We start from the raw sequence: 21311 nt of genomic DNA on the forward strand, positions 1-21311 counted from the left end.
TTCAAACTTTACAATTCACATTTATTTTGAAAAAATGTTTTGTTAAAAATACTCCTACAAAGGCATTGGAGCAGCGGGTTTCTGTTTCCTTTATAAATACATCTGATTTATTTCTTTCTTTATTTTTCTCAGTAACATCGATAGACATCTGACGAAGCCAGGGGAAGCCCTGATCTGAATGGAAGACACATCCCTGTGTAACAAGGACCTGCACACTATCTCCCCATTCACAATTAAAAAAATACAAATACTGTCATGAAAAGTGTTACATTGTCCGCAGGGCCATGGCCAACACACAGGATGATGAACAGTAGGAAACCAGGCGTGGGGATGCCCTTGGAGCCCAGCTGATGGATCCTTGGATTGGGGGAATGGTAAGATGTGGTGTTGACTAGACGAGCTTGATTTGGGGTAGTTGAAGGGTAAACATAATTCCCCCATCCTATACTGCCAGATCCTTCCAAAGCCACAAGGAATTCAGAGCCTGGCAAAATCTCCCTACAAAGTTCCCTACATCACAGTCATATTTCCCCACAAATCTCACCTCCCAGACTTCAGCATAAGGCTTCCCTCCGAGACCCTCTTACTTTCTCCTTTGCATTGCTAACCTGAGGTTTGACTGTTGAGCTAGGACAGGTCCTCCCTAAAAAACAGAAACACAGGCATCTGTGTTAGCTCTTCATCTCCTCAGCAGCCCATTGATATGAGATATCTGGGGCTCCAGAGGGTAGTTTGACTATCTGAGCCCACCTCAGCTCGAATAGAGGTCTCACGTCCCAGTTACAACTCACCTGTGTCCTGCCCAGAGCTTGGCAAAGTGAGTGGGGATCACGGAATAGAATACGATCATTTAGGAAAAGACCATGAAGATCATCAAGTCCAATCATTAACCTAACACTACCAATTCAACCATGCCCCTAACAGAACTGCAGAGTCATTTAGGTTGGAGAAGGCTCTCAAGATCATCAAGTCAAGCCATCACATTATGTGGGACACCCCGATCATTTCTCCAGGAAGATCTGTTACTTTTTTGCCCTGGCATCAATCAATTGGACACTCTCACAAAAATTAAGAAGGGTTTCCCTGTTGAGCTTATTCTGGACGAGCAACCAGAAGAAAAGCAACCCTACAGCTGAGCTGTGCATAGCTCCGTAGCACTTGAAGGTTCCCTTTGACATGAGGCACCAGGTAAATACTCTCCTGTCAGAGACCTTAGGGGTGGGTGTCAGTCCTCGACAATTGCCCATTGAGGGCATGACCATTTTTTGAAAGACTGGTGGGGAATTCTCAGGCTCAGACTGATGGGTGTGTTCATTTACCTGCTGTAAGAGGTAGGGCTGGGCCCTTTGCCTTTAACTGTTCCATGGAAATGATGACCAATGAGCCTAGCACTCTTGCCTCAGTTTCATAAAAATTTCTCCTCCTTCCTCCAGGAAAATCTGGGATGTGAAGATGATGTTTCCAAGGAGGACAGGCAGAGTGGGATGTTTTCATCAGAAGAAATGCAGTTGGATACAGGTTTACTGCAGAGATGTGATGAGCCAGGCCCAAGGAGGGGAATCCTTGGAGATGACCCAAACTTAAGCAATCCATCCAGCCTTCCTGTACTGGGAAAGGGACAGAGGACAAGGAAAACATGCAGAGCAGAGATAGCTGATGCCAGGGGACAAGCAATAGGAAAGAAAAGGGATGTAAGGATCACAGTGTGCAAGATGGATGAAGTCACAAGAGGAGGGCATTCAGCAGAGCACCTTCTGATGAAGCTTCTGTGGATCTACAAGTGAAGGAAGAGAAGCAAACATCCAGTCCCTGGTTTGTCCCAGTGTCTGTTCATTCTGCACATGTTGATCCAGGGAAGGGTGAGCTGGGTGGCTTATTTCCTTGAACAGCTTAAAAGAAAACTCCAGATCTTGAGTTCCAGATCGGTCATTTATAAGAGAATTCATAAAAGGATCAGCTAGAAAAACCCTGGTTCTTCCCTTTCAGAGGAGCAGAAAGAGCAGAGTTGCACTGGAGATGAGTCTCAGCGGGGGTGAAGCAAGACAGATCTGAAGGCAATACAAGGGCACCAAGCACTGTGTGCCTTTCCTTAGCCCCTGTAAGCTTCCCATAGCTTGCAGGGATCTGTAGGCCATACTGAAGAGGGAAATTAATCATTGCCTGTGTCAAGTAGCTCTTATTTATGCTATAAAGGTATCCCAAGTGGCAAGAGTTTTGTTGGCAGCTAAGTTGTCCTCAGGACATAAGAGGAAAAAACCAGCGTTGGAACTGGGTCAGCACTCAATAACTGCACCTTGCACTCAGCACCTGTTTGCACCTTGTCCTGGAGGCCCCAGCACTCAGTGTCTGCTCTTGGATGCCTCTGGGATTTCACTGCATGCACGCAGCCCAGCCCTGAATGACAACATTGCATTGAAACCTCTTCACCTGTTTTAGAAGCTTGTGCCTGGCTCCTTTCCTGAGTTTTCATCCTCGAGGCAATGTGCATGGGTCCATTTGGACTCATGTTTGGATAAGCATGCAACCAACGGAGACTGCTCATGTAAGTTGAGCCAGTATCCAGTGCAGAGATTCCAACACTGCTGAGTGCTGGTTGTCCCCACCAGATCAGGTTGCCCCTTCCAGCCTGGCACTGGGCACCTCCAGCCATGGGGCACCCACAGCTCCCTGGGCAGCCAGTGGCATCTGTGTCCCAGAAAGCACAGAAGAGGTATTTTTGTGTTGAGGAAGCTAACACAGATTTTACTTAAACAAATTTGTCATCCTTTGAATCTAGTTCTTACCGTCAGCATCCTGCAGCAGTGAGCTCCAGCATTCAGTCACTGTGCTCTGTGTCAGAAAATATTTCACTTCATCTGCATTTGTTTATTGTGAGAAATGGTGGCTCCTTCCTACTCACCTTTGCTACATCTTATTTAATGGCATGAAATTTCTTATCGTTTACCTCTGTCAGACCTAAATTCAAAATCTAATACCTCCAAAGACTTTTGGCTGTTCCTACTGCCCTTTTCTGCCTCCCTTAGTTTCTTCCCTTCGAGAATTCAGCACACAAGAGATCTCAGGGCTCATAACAACACTCATGTGAAGGCTGAGTGCTAGCATTTGTTAGCAATCAGAGTCTTTGCATTCATTCTCCAAAAGCAAAGGCCAAGCAAGAGTGCAGATTTGCCAGACCATCAGCCCCAGGCTGGTGTCCACCATACCCAAGGAACTGTTCAGAGGGGGTACAACGTTGACCCCCAACCTCTTAAGCCAACCTGATGACCACAGACCACAATCAATGAGTGGGCAGCACAGAAGAAAGATATTTTGGGCAAAAGAGGGATTTGCCTGTCATGCTTCTTTTGAGTCCCTCTTGCTCTCCTTCCATTAGCTTTGCTAACACAGCTGTTTGGCTGTTGATGTCTCCAAAAAGTGTATTCCTTTCCTCTTTAGGAGGACTGCCAAGGGACACAATGCTGTCTGTGCAACAGCTGAAGACTGACCCTGGACATAGAGGTAGAAGCTACAGTTAAAGTAACTGAAAAAATCCTGAACTTGGCAACTGGAAAAGGATCAAATTAAGTTTTTTTTTTCTTTTTTTCTTTTTTTTTTCACAAAGGTAGAATGGATTTCGTGGAAAAGATGAGGCACACAGTTAAGTCTCGTGGTGCTCTGAACGACAATCAGGGAACTGTGAACATCCAACTGCCAGAGGAGAAATGAGTCAGGGATCAGACCATACGACGTGTGTGCTGCTATCCCACAAAGCACAGGGCTGCAGAGGAGTGCAAATCTCCTACAGAACTGAGAGAAACGATGAGAAGCTGCTGAGTCATTTGTAGGGCAGTGGAGAATACAAATTAAGACAAACAAAGATTTGAGGGCAGAGATGATGTCTCGCTTTTAGTCCTAAATCTGTACAGCTAACATTCGACAGTGTAGAAATAACACAGAGGCACAACAATAAATCAGATTTGAGGAAATATCTGCATGATGCAGGGAGTTTTCATGGAGGACTGTGGAATGCCTCACACATGGAAGTAAACATGGACAGAAGTGATGTTCTCTTTCTGGGAAGGGTTCGATGGTTACAAGAAGCAAAATCATCCCAGAGATGGATGACTCACCCTGAAGAATTCTAAAGATGAGCCCAAAATGTGTCTGAAGCGAAAAAGAAATACAGATATTCAGGTTTTTTGCATAGCAGGAGAACTCCAGTAGCTCTCAGCAATAACAAAATGAAATCAGCAGCACAGAAGATAATTTTTGTGGTCAATGCTCATGAAAAGCCAGTGGCAGAAGTGCACTGAATTGTGAACACGGTGGACCCACCACTGTAAGCAGACGGCACTGCTGCTCAACTCATGGACTGGAGACACCATACAGAACATGGCTGTAAGTAGATAATGCAAGGGAAGAAGGCTGCCATTCTGAGGACACGTCAGAATCAGAATATCCCAAGTTGGAAGGGACCCATAAGGATCATCGAGTCCAACTCTTCGAACAGTGAGGACCACCCAGAATAAAATTCAGTTTAATTGCTGGGAGTAAAGGATTGTTGATCCTAGAGCTGAAAGCACTCCAAACACCAGTTTCTCTAAGAGATCGGAGTGGAACACAGCAAAGAAGGTAAATTTTAGGGTGTTTTTATCTGCACTGGATAACTGCCACAGAGTGCAACCATGAAGCTGATGCTATATCAGTTGTTCTTACAACTCTGAAGGGCAAAATGCTGAATCCTGTATGTGAAGAGCTTGTTAAATGTGAAGATGGAAAAGACCTACAATAAATCAGCCTCAAGTCAGACACACAGAGAGGGAGATGAAAAAAAAAAAGAAAAGACTAAAACATATTTTGTCTTACTTCACACATTTTGGATTCATAAATCCGAGACAGACACAGATTTATTGCATTATCAGAGGACGTAGCTGTTAATAATGCAGCAGAGTGCAAGTTCTGATGCCAACCAGTCCAACAACACCAAAATGGTGGCTTGCTGTACCATGGCTGCCATGGAGTTGGGGGATAAAATGTTCTGCCTTTGAACAAAACTGCCAGACCCTGGAACAGCAACACTGACCCGGACCCCATGGAGAGACTGAAATCTACTGTGTGGTAGTGAGGATACAATGGAGAGAAACCAGATGATAACAAACAGATCCTCATCTGCTGCAAGCTGCAAATCTACAACGAGTTCATGAAATTCTGGGGTTTTAGGGGAGAAAGGGAGATAATTTGTAGAGGGGGAGTGCAGCCTGTAGTGCTCTGTGCCACAGCTGGTGAGTAATTCATGGCAGTGCTGTGCCTTTTAAGTTCATTTTTCAATTTTTTTTCCCTTTGCTGTTAATTAGAGGGCTGAAAGTGACCCATAAAATGCAGTATCGTGGGTGAATCCTTTACCTTTCTACTACCCACATATTCATGAGACTCTGTGTGATTTGAACTTGGCCAACTAACATATTTTCAACTTAGCGTCCTGCTCAGCTCTTCTACTGGATGCCATCACAGGACAAACGTGGCCTCGGCAGCAGATGGCAGTGGGCAACAGTGGAGGAGAAGAGGTCTTGGAGGTAGCTTGAAAGATGGAGGGAAAATGTGAAAATTGCAACAAGCTGCCTGAAAAAGAACATGGTGATGAGCTTTGTTAAGTATTCACACATGCACACATGCATATGCACAACTATTTCACAGTGTAAATGTTAGCAAGTGACTTTTCCCCGTTTTCCCCTTCTTATTTGTTGAATTTTGCCATTACACTCATATTTCATAGCAGTACATTTGATACCCATGAAGTATAAACATTAAAGTCACTTCAGTGACTAGGCTGTCCACTGGAGCATGCACCAGAATAATTTACAACCAAAGTACTTAACAGGAACTCGGTTCCTCATCCTCCCTGGAAAGCTGTAGGGATGCAGAAAATTGCAGTGTTTTATGGATCATTTCCATTTTAGGTCTCATTCTCCATTAGTCCTGTACAAACACGGACAGATGTCGCAGCAATGCCTGATATAAATAGATGGGAGTGTATTATTGTAGGACTGCCATCATGCGATTTTTTTGGTCAGAGGAAGAGATAAGGATGTGCTTTCTCTATCCTGCAGACAGCTGCCGTGGCACTGAGCTCTGTGTGGTCCCTTCTTTCACAGTGGGTTGGGTCTGGCAGGTAGATGTGTTTAATGCAGTTCAGTGAGGAGATTCAGTGCACTGAGACAAATAACCTGAAGTGTCCTTCCAAGCCCCACTGGCTGATAGGACACTGCTTGGCCACTGCTCCTCCGTGGTATAAGCACGCATGCATTGATGGCAGAGAACAGCCAAGAGCTGTCTGAGAAAAGACAACTGAAGGGCATCACGTGCTCCTTCCACATGGTTGCCCCATAGGAATTTGCTGGTGAGTTTTCAAGTCAGACAGCTCTCCTTGTCCTGCAAAGCTCCCTTGCACATAAAGTAGGTGGTTGGCTGTGGCTAGAAGGGTTGGCATGGCACCCTGCTTCCCTCAGCCCCAACTGTCACCAAAACGATTCTGAGACCTCTGGGAAAGCCATGCCTTTGGGAAAGCCATGCCTCTGGGAGCTGACAACAGCTCCTTGTTAAAATACAGCCACTACACTGCAAGACAGAGACACCCACGTGAGCAGTTCTATGGGACGGGTGGCTTGGAGAAGACTCTTCCTTCCCTGTGTGCCCTCTGAAAGCACTCTGTTTAGTTGACACCGTCAGTTTTTGCATCCTCCTCTTTAAACTGAGTTCATTTGATGATCTGGAGCAGTGCTTTCTGAATTCAAGGGCGTTCAAAACATCCTTCCAGCTAGATAACACACTACACACACCGCATACAGGGCAGCTGAAATGTCCAGCTCCTGCCTGCATACAATGCCTGTTGTCCACTCACTCCAAACTCTCTCTACGTCAGATTCTGCCCTGAAGGAGGCAGTAGGGCAAGTAAAGGAGATAGCAGAGAAGTAACTCTCAGTTGCAGGAAATTGCTCTGCTGCCACTTATATGTGCTTTCCCATCTGATCTGAAAGCGGGAAATGCTGAGTACTTTATAAATGGCCACTTATCTAGAAAAGTGATGTCTGGCCACTGAGGTCTAAACAGGGAGTTCCATCTACAGCCTTCCTCTTGGATTCAGCTCCTGGAGAACACAGCAAACCAGCTCCCAGTGCATGCCTTCCAGCACCCCATGCTGCTGAACATGAGCACAGGACTCTATGAATGACATGGCAATGGCAGAGGAAGGTTTATCAACACAGGTTCAGATGTGTGCAAATATGACACATGTGGGCAGCTGAACCCTGCCATGGAGGCTGGTAGCATGTTCCAGGAGACATGAGGTGGTGCTGAACGGGGACAACAATCCCATTACTATAATTTCTATTTGCCCTGCACTTGCTTGGTGGTATTTATCAGTAACTAAAGTATTTCTTTCTGTTATTTATAAACCCACCAGCTGGTCATTGAGCTTCAACCATGGCACTTTCCTACAGAGACCTGGACTCAGTGTTTGCTCCCCTGTGCTATCCTAGAGGCAACGGGCTGAGATGATGCTCTGAGCCAACTGGGCATTGCCTAACAAAGGGACTGTGTGTCCAAAGGGCACAAAGCACTGCCACAGAGCTTGGTTATGGTACAAAGCACCCACAACCTTGCAGCTAGAAACCGTGTGCACCAACCAACCTTGACATGTTTCTAAGCAGACATCTCCAAGGGGCTGACAGCCATCATTCCCACTCAGAACACAACTACCCTCCCATCCTTCCTTCCCCTCCATAAAACAAAAGCAATAACCCTTCCATCATACTGCTCAGCACTGCACCAACAACCCTGAATTGAGCAGGTGATCATTTCATCTCATCAGACAACAGGAAACCCAACAGTTGGGAACACCTGTCAGGTCGAAACGAATTGCAAAATAACAAACAAGCAAACATGAGGAAATGTGCATATAAAAAATTTTTCTCCTGGCATATTGTCAATAAGCAATTTTCCTTCCGCAAGGAAAGGATTTAAGTTCTTGAATGATATGATGCTTGGAAATGTTGTTTCCTTTTCGTTAAAAAAGAAAAACCACCCCAATCGACCAAAAAAATTCCAACCCCAAACTCACATATTGGTGTTAACAAAGCAAGGTAAAAGGACGAATCTCCCAACAATGACAACCGAAAAATAAAGGTACACATCAGCATTTGTAATCAAAATCTACTACATACTGTACTTGGGAAGTCTTCTGGGGAAAGATCATTGGCATCGAGTGAGGACATCACTATAAGTCTTGTGCATATGATATGTATGAAACAATGATGCCATTGGAGGGTGGATGGACGGACCCTTAGGAAACTGTCACTCACAAAACTGTTCCATGACAAGAGAAAATAAAGAGATGTAAAAAGGACTGATTTCCCCCATCCCCCAACCCCCTCCCCCCCCGTGTTACAGATTCCTTCTCATTTGACGGAAACAGCCTCTTCTAGTATCAGTTTACTTGTTTAAAAAAAAAGAATGTCTTCAGCTTTTGTAGAAGTCCAACAATTTCTGAGATGCACTTGGTTCCACAGCACCAAAGAGCTTCAGCTCTCCTCTTCGATTTGCCAACAGGGCTTTCAGGAAGGACTGCTGGGCATTCCCAGAGCTGCCATCCCATGTGAGAAAGAGAAGTGCTTCTTGTGACCATTCTTTCCATTCATCTTCTTGAAAAGTCTCATTACTCCAGAGGTGTCTGGGCCCAGCTGCAGCAACCCTTGTGCAAGAGGAAATAGATGAAGCTGCTCTATTTTCTTCCTTTGAAGACTCCCATTGGTCTTGGAGCCCTTTTCAAGACTGCAATTGCTTTATTATTATTTAAAAATAATTCACTGTTTGTTTGTTTTCAAAATAGCTGTCTTTTCTTGTTCCCTTTTTCCATTGTTTTCCATTGTTTCACCTCTTGGTGACTTCTCGTTGTCGACGATAGGGCATTTCTTCCTGTTGCCATGATCCTCAGAGCAGCTGCCTGTCTCTGATCCACGCAGAACACTCAAGAACTGGAGCTCAGACACACAGGGGCAGAGGGGAGCAGGGCCTCAAGGAAGTGGAGCACGAGGACATGTCGCTATCAAACCTCCACAGACTGAATTTGGTTCATCTGTGCTCTCATCACCTGGATACTGTTCAGAATTTTCTTCTGGTGTCCTGCTAAAGTGACCCCAACTCGTAGAATGTCCCTTTGGGAGGAAAGAAACAAACACCACATAAACATCAGCAAAGATCAGAAAGTACATCAGAACAAGGCTATGCATGAGCATCCCCTTGGAGCGTGCTATGCTGGGAGATGCAGTCCCCACACTACATCTGCAGCACTTATCCCACAAATGCAATGGATGAATGAGAGCTCGGTGAAACCTCCACTCCTCTGCCTTTTCTTCTCCTGGTTGAACCTCTCAATCTTTGCAGTTTCAACATAACTGCAGCACCCCCAAAGTACTGGAAACCTCAATACTGAGTGCCAATGCAGTGCTTCTAAGTGAACTGGTCTTTGAAAAGCTTTAGGTTTTCTATCCTTGTATTGTTTGGATTCTTGAAAGTCTGGATTCTCTCTCCTGCTGTGTCAGATAGGAATTAGAAACCTACTTTTCCATCCTTGGAGATGGATGAACAGGAGGTGATACATGAATGTTACTCCCTGTGCAAAGATGAGTGCTTTTGTACTCCTGAATTATCACAGAGTCACAGAGTCATTCAGGTTGGAAACGGCCTCTAAGATCATCCAGTCCAACATCCACCCATCACCACTAAACCATATCCCTAAGTATCACATCTACCAGACTGTTCTGATGAGGCCATGAAGTGATAAACTTTTGCTACTTATCCTCTTTTCTGAAGCGTGGCAATCTAATTTTTGCACTGCTGCTGTTTTTGATGGATATTAGGCATCTGGGGAAGATAAAGCTCACACCAAGAGCATGAGTGTTACTCTGCATTAGTGCTATATGTGATCACTCCAGCTGAGTTTGCTGCTCATCTCCCTGCTGGTGGATAAATTTCAGTCATGAATCTTCTGATCAGAGAATGGATGGCATTCGTAAGATGCCATTCGTGTCTTACTTTAAGGATTTTCAATTGCCTTTTCTCTTTCCTTCAGTGTTAGGAACAGAATTTTAAGAGTGGGCATCAATGAGCAAAGCAGGGCAAATGGAAACTGCAAGGAAATGTGGAAGAAAATCCTTTAGAACAAGTGGCAAATGAGCTGGTATTTGCTTTAGTGCTTGCTCTACACCTTGTCTCTCCAGTCAAACACAAGGAGGAAGAAGGAATGAAGAAGGAAAGCTGAGGATGGATCTGTGCCACAAATCACATGTTCTGGCTGCAGACCACTGTCAAAGCACCCTTCAGTCTCTAAGAATGGTGGGAGAGTGAGCACCCAAGCCACAGTTTTGCTGCCATTCGAATTTCTGCTCAGCAAAGCAACTGGAAACCTGTTGGTGCACTACACAACCCTGGCATCAGGGTGGTGTCCTTACAGTGACTGCACGCCTTGCTGCTTTCCATTCCCTTCTCTGTGCTGCCAAATATGCTGAGTTAAGAAAAGGGAACATTTCCTGTGGGAAGAGTCTGGCAATTTGATTTCTGCTTTTACTCTGATTAGGAATAAAAACCAGTCTTTACTCTGGCTCATGTCCAGCGTTTCATCCATCAGGACCCCCAAGTCCTTCTGCACAGGGATGCTTTCAATAGTTCTACTCCCAGTCCATATTTGTATCTGGGACTGCCCTGACCCAAGTGCAACACCTTGCCCTGGGTCTTGTTCAACCTTGTTAGGTTCACATTCAAGTAGATCAGCACTGAAATCACCTGCATTTGGCACACTGAAGTTGTTTTCAGTAAACATTCAAACTTTGCTGGCTATCCCAGTTTCAAGAAAAGAGGGTCTTGTGGCAGTTCAGTTCCACTGATAGAATTAGGTACTTCTGCAAAGACCAGCAATCCTTAGAAGGTGGTCTCAAGTAATGTTGTATCATGATTTTCCAAGGATAAAGGATCTGGACTATCATCTCTATTATTCTGTCCACCCAATCAGGTGAGAAATGTAGAAAGGAGGTTTGTCAAAAGTGATAGGGGACACGAGGATGAGCTGAGGGTACCCTTGTGACAACACTGAAGGTGCACAGAGAGGACTTGGAAGATACTGTGAGGGATGTGGTAAGGTACTGGGAAGAGTAGCATTTAATGGACACCGAGCACATCCAAGAAAAACGCTGACTTCATTAGCCTGGCTGCAATGTATCCAACAGATATATTGCATAAAATCCACCAAATCTAGCAGGGTTGGGTTTTGGTGTGGGCCTGACGTCCCAGTTTGGTTAAAGTTCTTCTTCGTTATCTTTCAGATTTTAAGGGTCCTCTTCCTGTAGTATGCACACAGCCTACACAGTCCCAAAATCACCCCCAAAGCCCTGGGGCTGTACCATGGATACACTGAAGCAGTCAGAATTGCCATGTGAATTTCCTGGCAGCAAGTAAGAGCAAAAAAAGCCAAAAAAAATCAGTTTGGCTGTTTGTGTGAACGCATTCTGATTGAGTGATAGTTTTAAAGTGTGAAATTAGGCATCAATTCCAAGAAACCTTCCTAGTTACCAGGCACAGAGACATCACAGCGCTTACACATGGCTTTAATGCTTGGTGCTTTCCTGGCAAGGGTTTCTAAAGCTAACTGCAACCAACTACAAATCTTTCCCGAGAGGCATCAAAGCCCCAGCTGGCCCCAAGGGATTTCAAAAACTACCACAAATGGATTTCAGCTGCCTGCTTCCTCTGAAGAACTTGCTAAATTTTGCCACTGAGGAAAGTTTTTAGTGCATACAGGACAATTCAGAACAAAGTGAAACCATGTGGACTTCCAGAGCCTTTTCTTAACCAGAATTTTTTTATAGCATGTATGTCTCCTTTGCCTAGAAGCCAGACGTGCAAAAGGACTGTGGAGTCCTGAAGTGCTCTCCAGTGGTTGGAGAAGTGCCTGATGCCACTGTAAAATCTCCATTTGTTCCATGGAGGGGTTTTGGAGGCACTGAAGGCATTTTTCATTTTCACAGTGGGGATATGCAATGTGAGAACACGGGACTGAATTCTGCAGATATAGAGCAATAGATGGACAAAATCTGCATGCAGGACTGCCTGCAGAATAGAGACAGTTCTGCAGAAATTGAACAGACCAGAAGTGGGTCTACAAGGTAACAAATTCTATATAACAATGTGAAAAGAAAATAAACTCAATTAGTGATCAGTTGTTAAACCACTGAGATCTTTCCTTGTGCTTTGGGACTAGAAGCCTGGGCACTTACTCTACAGTCATCTGAGATACTATATCAAAGGTGGTGAAGCCAGCACTGGCAAAGCTCTCCTTGTACTGGCTCATCTTGATGGCATCCAGCCATTCATCCACAGTGTTGAAGCTGGTATAATCTGGGATTGTGCGGTCAAGTAGAGGGAGGTTAACCCTGAAACACAGAAATAGAGAATGATCACAACAAGCAACGGCAGGCAAGCACATGTATTTCTGCACCCTCCATCGGCTGGAATGACTTGGATCAGCATTACTCAGTTCAAAGGAGAGGGACAAGAGTGACTCTGACATCTTTTACTGATCCTCTATAGAGGGGCAAACAACATAGGCCAAGTGGTCTTTACAACAGCTACCCAGGAGAGATGCAAGGATGGTGCACCAACAACAGCAGCTCTGCAAACAGAAACCAAAAGACAGTAAGACAGCATGCATACCCAGAGGAGAGAGGTGCCATGGCTTTCAGACTATTAGGATTTCGGATCATTTTGTCTAAAGTGTTGACAATCTGTCCAAATTTGGGTCTGTGGTTTCGATCCTTCTGCCAACAGTCAAGCATTAGCTGGTGCAGGGCATTTGGACAATCCATAGGGGGTGGCAGCCGATAGTCCTGCTCAATAGCATTTATCACCTGCAACAAGAGGAAGAGAAATCAATAGAGTGGCAATAACATCTTTATCCCTGAATGGAGGAGTAGGCCAAAGTGGCACTCATTTAACTCTTAATGTTCCTTTTCTTAGCTCCTAAGGGTGACTGTCACGGTGAGAAGAAGGCTTTGCCTTATGCTTCTTTGGTGTCTCCCTGTTTCTCCACAGGACCTGGGAAAATACACGGTCTTGCCACATATAATGGAAACAGCACACGCAGAAAGGATCTTCTTCAAGAGGAAACCTCAGCTCCCCGTCACTCTGGTAGAAGGATCTCAGCATCTCTGTCTGTTCTCACTCCTTGATTATGGCCACCACAGATTTGTCTTGCACACTTCTAAGGACTCCTCTGGTGAGCTACCTAAGACCCTCCTGGGGAAGGACTGGAGGGAGTCCACGCAACCATCAAGCACTTGGCTCTGGCACTGACTGAACGATTTCCTAAGGAGCCACCCGCCTTGCAGCCAGCAGATACACCCCGCGAGGGGGCACAGCCTGCACTCTGCATTCCTTTTTCCTTCCTCTGCCTCCCCAGACTCTCACACCCAAGGGTCAGGAGGCTAAACTGCAGCAAGTATCTGCCGTGTGCTAATTCGCAGGGAGCATCAGCTGCAATTAAGTGGTGACAGCTTCTGGGGCATGATGTCCTGCGGCACAGGAAGGGGGAGAAGAGGCTGGGGAGGCAGGGGAGCAGCCAGCATGCAGCAAGCTGCACTGAGGAGATGGGCATGGGCTCTGACATCCCCACCAGCTGCGTGATGGAGGTGGGAAGCTGTGAGGGAAGAGGTGCAGAACAGAAGGGAGAGAACAATGACACGAGTGGGGGAAAGCAGAATGCCAAGTGCACGGCGGGATGCCAAGGCGGGAGAAGGGCAGTGACATGTCTGCAGTAAATGCTTGAAACTGAAAGTGATAATGAAACCCAAATGTGAATGAGGCCTTTCTGAGAAGGGCCTAAAACTTAACATCCTTCTCTTTGTCACACAGAACTAATGTAAAGATTTTACTGGTGTGCTGGGACAAGGAAGCCACGCTTCAGCCACTAGGGACTCGTTTCAACAAATTCCCCACTAGGCAAGAGGAGGAATTTGCCCTTCTCTGAACCTGACATGGTATGGATGAAGCTGTATTGACCTGAAAAATGTCTAATTTGCCATTGGGGTGGGAGGAGTTGAGAGGGCCAGGTGGGAAGCCCAAAGACTGACGAGCCCACAGGATGGTAGAATAGAGGTGGCAGTAGAGAGGGTCCTCATTTACTTCCCAGGGGCAGTTCTGAAACAAACTGGAGGTCAGGAAGATGCTGTTATATAAAGGTTTTCATACCCAGGCTTGCAGAAGAGAGGTAGACAAGCCTTCTGCACACAAAAGGGTCCACCCAAGACCCTGATGTTTTATCCTGAGGGTATCTGAGGCCTAGAGAGCATGAAGGACAGCTCATCAGAGAGACAATACAACAAGAATACTGAAAGATGTTGACTGTGGACACCTCTCCCATGATAGAGAGGGTTCTGGACATGCCACAGGCCATGTATAGGTATAACCATGCCTTCGCCTTGCAATCTGCTCTTGATTTCAGTGTTCCTGCTCCTGGTTTCTTAACAACTCACATCTTGATTGGTCATATCCCAGTAAGGCCGCTCGCCGTACGACATCACCTCCCACATGACTATTCCATAGCTCCACACATCACTGGCTGATGTGAATTTTCGGTATTGAATTGCTTCAGGTGCTGTCCACCGTATTGGGATCTTTCCACCCTGCAGGGAAAACAACAACTAAGAAAAGATAGCAGCAGAAAAAGAAAGAGCAATTGAAAGAGATATGTCCAAAACACTTTCGTCTGATATACCGATAAAATCCCAGAAGGAAGGGATCTCTCAACTATCCCTATCAACAGGTTGGGAATGGCTTTGTCCAGCCAGCTCCTGGCAACCTTCAGGGTTGATGATCCTCCTCATCTGTCTGGTGACTTGTTCAAGGTTGCACCAAGCCCCTGGGGAAGAAGTTTTTCCTATTATTCAACCCGAGTGTCCCACGCTATGATTTTGTCTATTGCTCCTTGTTACATCATATGGTACGAAGGAAAACTGTTTGGCTCTGACTTCTTCCTGCTCTTCAAGTACTGCAGGTCACTTTTAGGAGGGCACTCAGCCTTCTTTTCACCATATTAAACAAGCTCAGCTCTTTCCACCTGCCTACAGTTATAGCAATCCTTGGCATGTCAAAATGTCCATTGTGCTGGCACACACATGAATGACTGTGAAATTGGAAAAAATCAAACAAGTTCCTCTTAAATCTCCCTCCCATCCTTTTGCTGTCATCTATCTCAGAAGCAGAATAAAAAATAATTAAATTCTTTTTTAAGAATTAAATTAAATTAAAAGAATTCATGAAGAGCTGTGCTTGACATCTTCTCACTGGCAGCTCCAAAAGATCTAGGAGGGATCATTTCCTACAGATCATGCCCCAGCTCTATCAACAATTATTTCCAAGAACACGTCTCATAGGCATTGCAGTGGCGGTGATGTTGTCTGCCTCTGCAAAAGATGGTATCTAGGAAAACTACTGGCTGCAGTCTTACTGATCAAGAAAGTCTTCTCCATAGTATGATTATAAGGCCTATCAACAGCTGCTGGAAAAACAACTGGACACAAACTTCAAGAAAAGACCTTCCTTCATTCATTCGGTTAATATTTCCCACTTGGCACATTATTCCCACTGTTGGTACCTTGAGGAAAGCATTCTTAACATCAACAGGAGACTTCTCCCTCACTCCTTTCCTCCCCACCCATCCCTCCTGCGGTGGAAAAGCAGCTTTACCAGTGCACTGGTGTAAGTGGGATCAGAGGTGTCATCCTCCAGGAAACGGGAGAGGCCGAAGTCGGACACTTTGCAGACCAGGTTGCTGTTGACCAGGATGTTGCGGGCAGCCAGGTCCCGGTGCACGTAGTTCATATCAGCCAGGTACTTCATGCCTGCTGCAATGCCACGCAACATGCCCACCAGCTGGATCACCGTGAACTGCCCATCATTTTGCTTGGGGAAAAAAGGAAAGAATCGACATGAGAGGTGCAAATCCACAGCCTGTTGTGAGTGGGCAAACAGCCAGTAGTCTTTGTTTACATCACATGTCAAGACACACTATGCCACCAGCACCACAAGTTCCCTCTCAAAGAAAGAGAAGGGAGAGCTGAGAGCTCACAAGGGCTGGAAGTCACCCTCACATGCCCTACAGGCACCAATACCAATGGCTGCTGACATCCAAAGGTGACAGGTCTGCCACACCTTGCACAGAAGGGTTTGGAAGGGGTAATCTATTCCTATTAAGCAATTGAATTCAACATCCACTCCACACAGTGAATTATTCATGTCAGACTCAAGCCTGCAAATATTTAGACACAGCAGCTGGAGCTGAAGCCCTGCTGTGTAAAAGATCTGGCAGAACTCACCTCCATGTCTGTAAAGGAGTTGCTCTGAAATGAGCAACACTCCTCTATTACAAGTGTACAAACACATAGAATCACAGAATACTCCGAGATGGAAGAGACCACAAGGATCACTCAGTCCAACTCCTGGCTCCATTTATGGAGCCCAACTCCACCCAATATCATTATGACCAGGACAGGATGACCTGACCTAGATGCTACACATAGGAGTGAAAGAGTAACAGATTACTTCTAAGGCATTGGGAAAGCTTCCTTTTTCTTTAAACCTGTAACTTTGATTTATGTAACTGTACTAAAAAAGTAAAGCTTGGTTCAATCTTGAGTACACATAAGATGACAGCCCTCCTCTTGAGGGCTCCTCTTGCCACCACTCCTCTTGAGACCACAGACCTCCCCAGTGGGCAGTGAAGGACAAGCTATACTGGCACAAAGAACAAATCTCTCCCTCCAGTCCTCCTCTGACCCTGGGATTTCATACCCTCAAGAAGGAGTCCAACGAGCCATTCTCCATGAACTCTGTAATGATCATGACTGGGGAACTCTTGGTCACCACTCCCTCCAGGTGGATTACATTGGGGTGGTCAAACTGCCCCATGATGCTGGCTTCACTCAGGAAGTCCCGTCTCTGCTTCTCTGTGTAACCAGATTTCAGGGTCTTGATGGCCACAAAGATCTCTCTTTTGCCAGGAAGCTTGAGATGCCCACTGCACACCTCACCAAACTCCCCTGTGAACAGAGAGAAACAGGTTGAGCTCGTTGGCCTTCCAGAGCTCTGCCTCACTCCTGAGAGACCCCACTCCTTGGGGCTCCAGCAGTGAGCTCCAGGAGAATTCATCCTTTGGTGAGAAGCACTGGGCACTATGGACAGACTGCATGTGGTCCAGAGACCACCATGTTCCTGCCAATCCAGGAAGGCTGTAGTTAAGCATAAAACCTTATTCACGTTAGTTTTCCTAGTACATATAAGGCTAAATCCTCATCAAGACTGTGGGACCCAGCCAACATTCCCAGTTCACCTACCTGCCCCAATCACCTGCTCGATTTTCACACAGGAGATATCAATTTCTTTTGCAAATTCCCTGACAGCCTCATTGGGATCCTCGTAGGTAAACGGATCAATATAAATCTTCATCCCTGGAGTCACTGTGTAAAGTAGAGGGAGAGTCAGACAGACTGGCACAACTGGAGCTGACATCAAGAGAAATCTATTTGTGTGTGCACGTGGGGTTGCGTGTGCCTCCATGGGACTGTGTGCCCATGACTGCATGTATATCCATGTATGCTACATGTGTGTGAGTACATTTGTGCATGTGCGTGTTTCTGTGCACAGTAACGCATGTGTATGCAGAGGGTTAGCACATAGCAGGGAGCTACTTGGCCCCACTGACCTTCCCTGCATCTGCTTCCTCCTCAGTAGACCATCACATCAGATACATGGGAAAGCAGAGGAGAAGACCTGGGCTCAGGTAGTCCAGGACCTAATCCAGGAGATGGTGAGGGTTGCCTTGAGGCATAAATGGAGGCACACGCTGATTCTCTTCTATATAGAGGTGGCTCCAAGGTGCCTGGTACTACTGTACAGCTATAAGACTGACCCCTCTATTAGAGATTCTGTGATCTTTCCATGGGCAATGCAATCAGGACAGAGAACCCAGTCTGCCCCCTGCTTTCCTGACTGCTACCTATAGCCTAGGACAGCTTTATACCACAATCCTGGACTCTGGCCAGTCCCCAGATTGGATGTATTTGTAGAGCAGAGACCACAGAAATAGAGGCACAACTCCCAAGTCCAGATGTAGGATGATGGTCAGACCTATACAAGCAAGCTGCTGCAATGCTAAGGACTTTCAGGCTGCCTATGCTTTAGCAATCTGTTAAGCATAAGAGTAGCCTCTCTACAGCAATCACTGCTGGGAAACAGAGTAGGGACTATGCCTTGGATTGGTGTCTTGAGTGATGTGGCTAAAAGGCACCCCAGGCCTGTTATCAGTCCGTCTGTATCTGGTGGCACCTCTCCTACTGCGACAGTTGTGAAGGCACAGCTATTAATGCCATCCCAGCCTGAAGCTGTCATGTTGCACACCAGACCCCGGCAGAAAGTGAGAATGTATGTTTACACATGCAGCAAGGACTGACAAACAACTGAGAGCTGCATTTACATAATCTTTCTTGAAGAGTGTCATTTTTAGTGGTAAGTTATAGCAATGCAGCCAGCACAATGCTGTTCTGGCATGGAGTCACCGTTCAGTGCTCTGCCTTATGGAAAATGTTTCCAAGGTAAGAGCAGAAACACCCGTGAGCCCTGTGCCAAAATACTGCTGATATTCTCCAGGCACGACCGTTTTCAGAATAAAGCCCAATGTCTGTAAAGGAACAAAGTACAAACATCCCAAAGCTGCAAACATAACATGATGTACATAACAACTGAGATTGGAACAAAGCAGGAGTTTAGTGACAGATCTCTAGCTAGGAAGGAAAAAGGCATTTTGGAGGGCATGCAGCCAAGGGCTGGTGAGGAGAATGAGGGTGAGGCAGGGTGCGTAGGGAGGTTGGAAGCAGGAATGCTGGATGTGAGGGTGTGCCTTGTAGTGCATGAGGATGTCAAAGAGACAGGCTGCAAGAGAGGGCATGTTATGTACTGTACCTATTACGTAGAATAGTTTGAGCTGGAAGGGACCCTAAGTCTAGTCTGTCACCCCTGCAAAGAATAGGGACACACACAGCCCCATCACTGCTCAGAGCCCCTCCTTCTTGTCTCCAGGGATGGGGCACCACCACCTCTCTGGGCAACCTGTGCCAGTGCCTCACCACCCTCACTGTAACAAACTTCTTCCTTATATCCAATCTAAACCTCCATACGTAGATACAGAACTCTACAGATCCAAAAATGCCTACAACACATATAGATACAATGCATAGCATGCCATATATTTGTAAAAAAAAAATAAGATAGATAGACCATATTTACTAGGATTCTGGAAGCAGTGGGACGGTCAATGGCAAAGGAACTATGTGAGCTCCTGCAGGAGGACAGTGCTCCATAGGAAGCAGGCAAGTTGGGAAGGATATCTCTGCTTCCCACAAGTTGGGAAAAGCTCAGAATCTGAGCAGCAAGACAAGGTAGTGGTAGGGGCTTCACAGCAGGAGAGGGAGTTTTGGGGGCATGTGGAAAGGTTTGTTTGATGTTGCAGAAGTTTGTTGGGCATGCATGGGTGCCCGCTTCATTGTTCGTATCCAAAACCATGCAGGTTTGGAGAGCACAAACTCTACTAAGCATGGCAGAGACCACAGAGGATAGGGTGGGAATCTAAATGATGCAAGTGGGTGATCCAGGCAACAAATGCAAACTTTGGTTCTAGGGGATGCAATATGCCGGTTCAGAACGCATTAGGCTGCTACAGCCAGTGTCTAGGAAGGGTGTGGGGAACCAGAGGCATGTTTCAGCAGCGCACAGTGAGATCACAGAATCATAGAATCCTTAGAGTTGGAAGGGACCTCTGAAGGCCATCTAGTCCAACTCCTCTGCAATGAACAGGGACGGAGGGAAGAAGTGCAGGGCAAGCAGACATAAGCCAAACATGCAGCCCAGATCTCTCCAGTAGTTTCCTGGAAAAGCTTAGCCTTGTTAGACAGAAGCTTTCTAAAGAAGGATCTGGCCATGCTTCTGGGAACCCTGATTAGCACAAGGATCCTCTTGTCTTCACATGCACAAATCTGCCTGGCTAAGGACCCTGAGCCCTCCCCGTACAACGCAAGGAATGAGTGAACAGGAACACAAACCGAAGAGAGAGCGGACCCCCAGGCCTGGCGGGGGACCACGGTACGTACTGTGGCCACTGGTATAGTGCTGCAGCTTGTCAGTGTACTCAGAGTCGGCGCGTTCAAAGCCCCGTCTTCTGGAAAGAAAGGGAGTCCTGAGCAATGTGCACAGGTCAGCTGAGGCTGAGAAATGAAATGCGCTCTTCCCTCACATCATGGAATAACAGACTATCCCAAATTAGAAGGGTTCACAAGGATCATTCAGGCTGGAAAGACCACTAAGATCACATAGTTCAACCATCAGCCCATGCCTGTGACTGCTCATTGACACCCAACTCCTGAACACTTAACATTCCCATCTCCATCCTCTCCAACTTCTACCCCCGCCACCCTCCATCTCTAGCTGCCATCCCTCTGCACAGCCCCAGTACAGAGGGCCTCAAGTGATGCTCTCAGACTGACCTACCTGTTGCACACAATAATGATGACAACAACAGCAATGAGAAACACCAGTCCTGCTGCAGAGGAGCCAATGATGAGTGGCAGCTTCTCCTGGACACTGGTCTGGTACTCGGCTGAAAGGAAAAAGGAATGGGTTACTGCATGGACTGACAATACGTTCATCAAGGATGGCCTATATTTGTATGGCTACTGCTATGGTGCTTCTTGGTGTGGTTTTGCTTTGTCCAGAGCATGTCTCATGTTGGCTCTGACGGAGGATGTTCTCAAGCAGGAAGGTTGGATGGAGCTATCCTTTTTGGGTGGGAATGTTTAGTCCTGTGGATGCATGCTGTGCCTTGCTACTTGGCCTCAAGGCTAGAAAACTGGCTCGGCTTGTTTTATTAGCTGCACAAATGTAGAAAGTAGAGACCCAAAACACATTTGTCATCAACAGCTCTGCAGATGAACATCATAAATTCCATTTCCTTTAAATCCAACTGAACAGGCAGGTGCCCATGCCAGAAAAACTTGGCAGAAGTTGGCCTAGACTATGTCATTCCCTGCATGGAATACCAAGTACCCATATCTTTCTCCAGTGCTTGCCAGGTTGAATAAACCCAAGTGACTTATCAAATGCACCTTTGATGGGATTATCAGGAAGGGGACTAGTATTGCAACCAGTGCACCTCCTTCTTGTTCAAGGCTCTCTAGACCTTG

The 21311-nt window shown here is 46.2% G+C and overlaps 1 protein-coding gene across 1 annotated transcript in view; it reads right to left on the reverse strand.

Moving 5' to 3' along the window:
• Positions 1–21311, reverse strand: part of EPHB2 (EPH receptor B2) — a 43424-nt gene continuing 22113 nt past the window's right edge. The window contains exons 6-14 of the mRNA XM_031556726.1: positions 20620–20728; positions 20175–20290; positions 17415–17537; positions 16873–17120; positions 15769–15984; positions 14556–14705; positions 12739–12932; positions 12303–12458; positions 1–9188 (exon numbers count right to left, since the gene is read on the reverse strand). Coding sequence (XP_031412586.1) covers positions 9080–9188; positions 12303–12458; positions 12739–12932; positions 14556–14705; positions 15769–15984; positions 16873–17120; positions 17415–17537; positions 20175–20290; positions 20620–20728 — 1421 coding nt within the window. The 3' untranslated portion in view covers positions 1–9079. The remainder of the gene's footprint in view (positions 9189–12302; positions 12459–12738; positions 12933–14555; positions 14706–15768; positions 15985–16872; positions 17121–17414; positions 17538–20174; positions 20291–20619; positions 20729–21311) is intronic.

This window comes from Meleagris gallopavo, chromosome 23, assembly GCF_000146605.3.
Source record: "Meleagris gallopavo isolate NT-WF06-2002-E0010 breed Aviagen turkey brand Nicholas breeding stock chromosome 23, Turkey_5.1, whole genome shotgun sequence".
Taxonomy (NCBI): domain Eukaryota; kingdom Metazoa; phylum Chordata; class Aves; order Galliformes; family Phasianidae; genus Meleagris; species Meleagris gallopavo.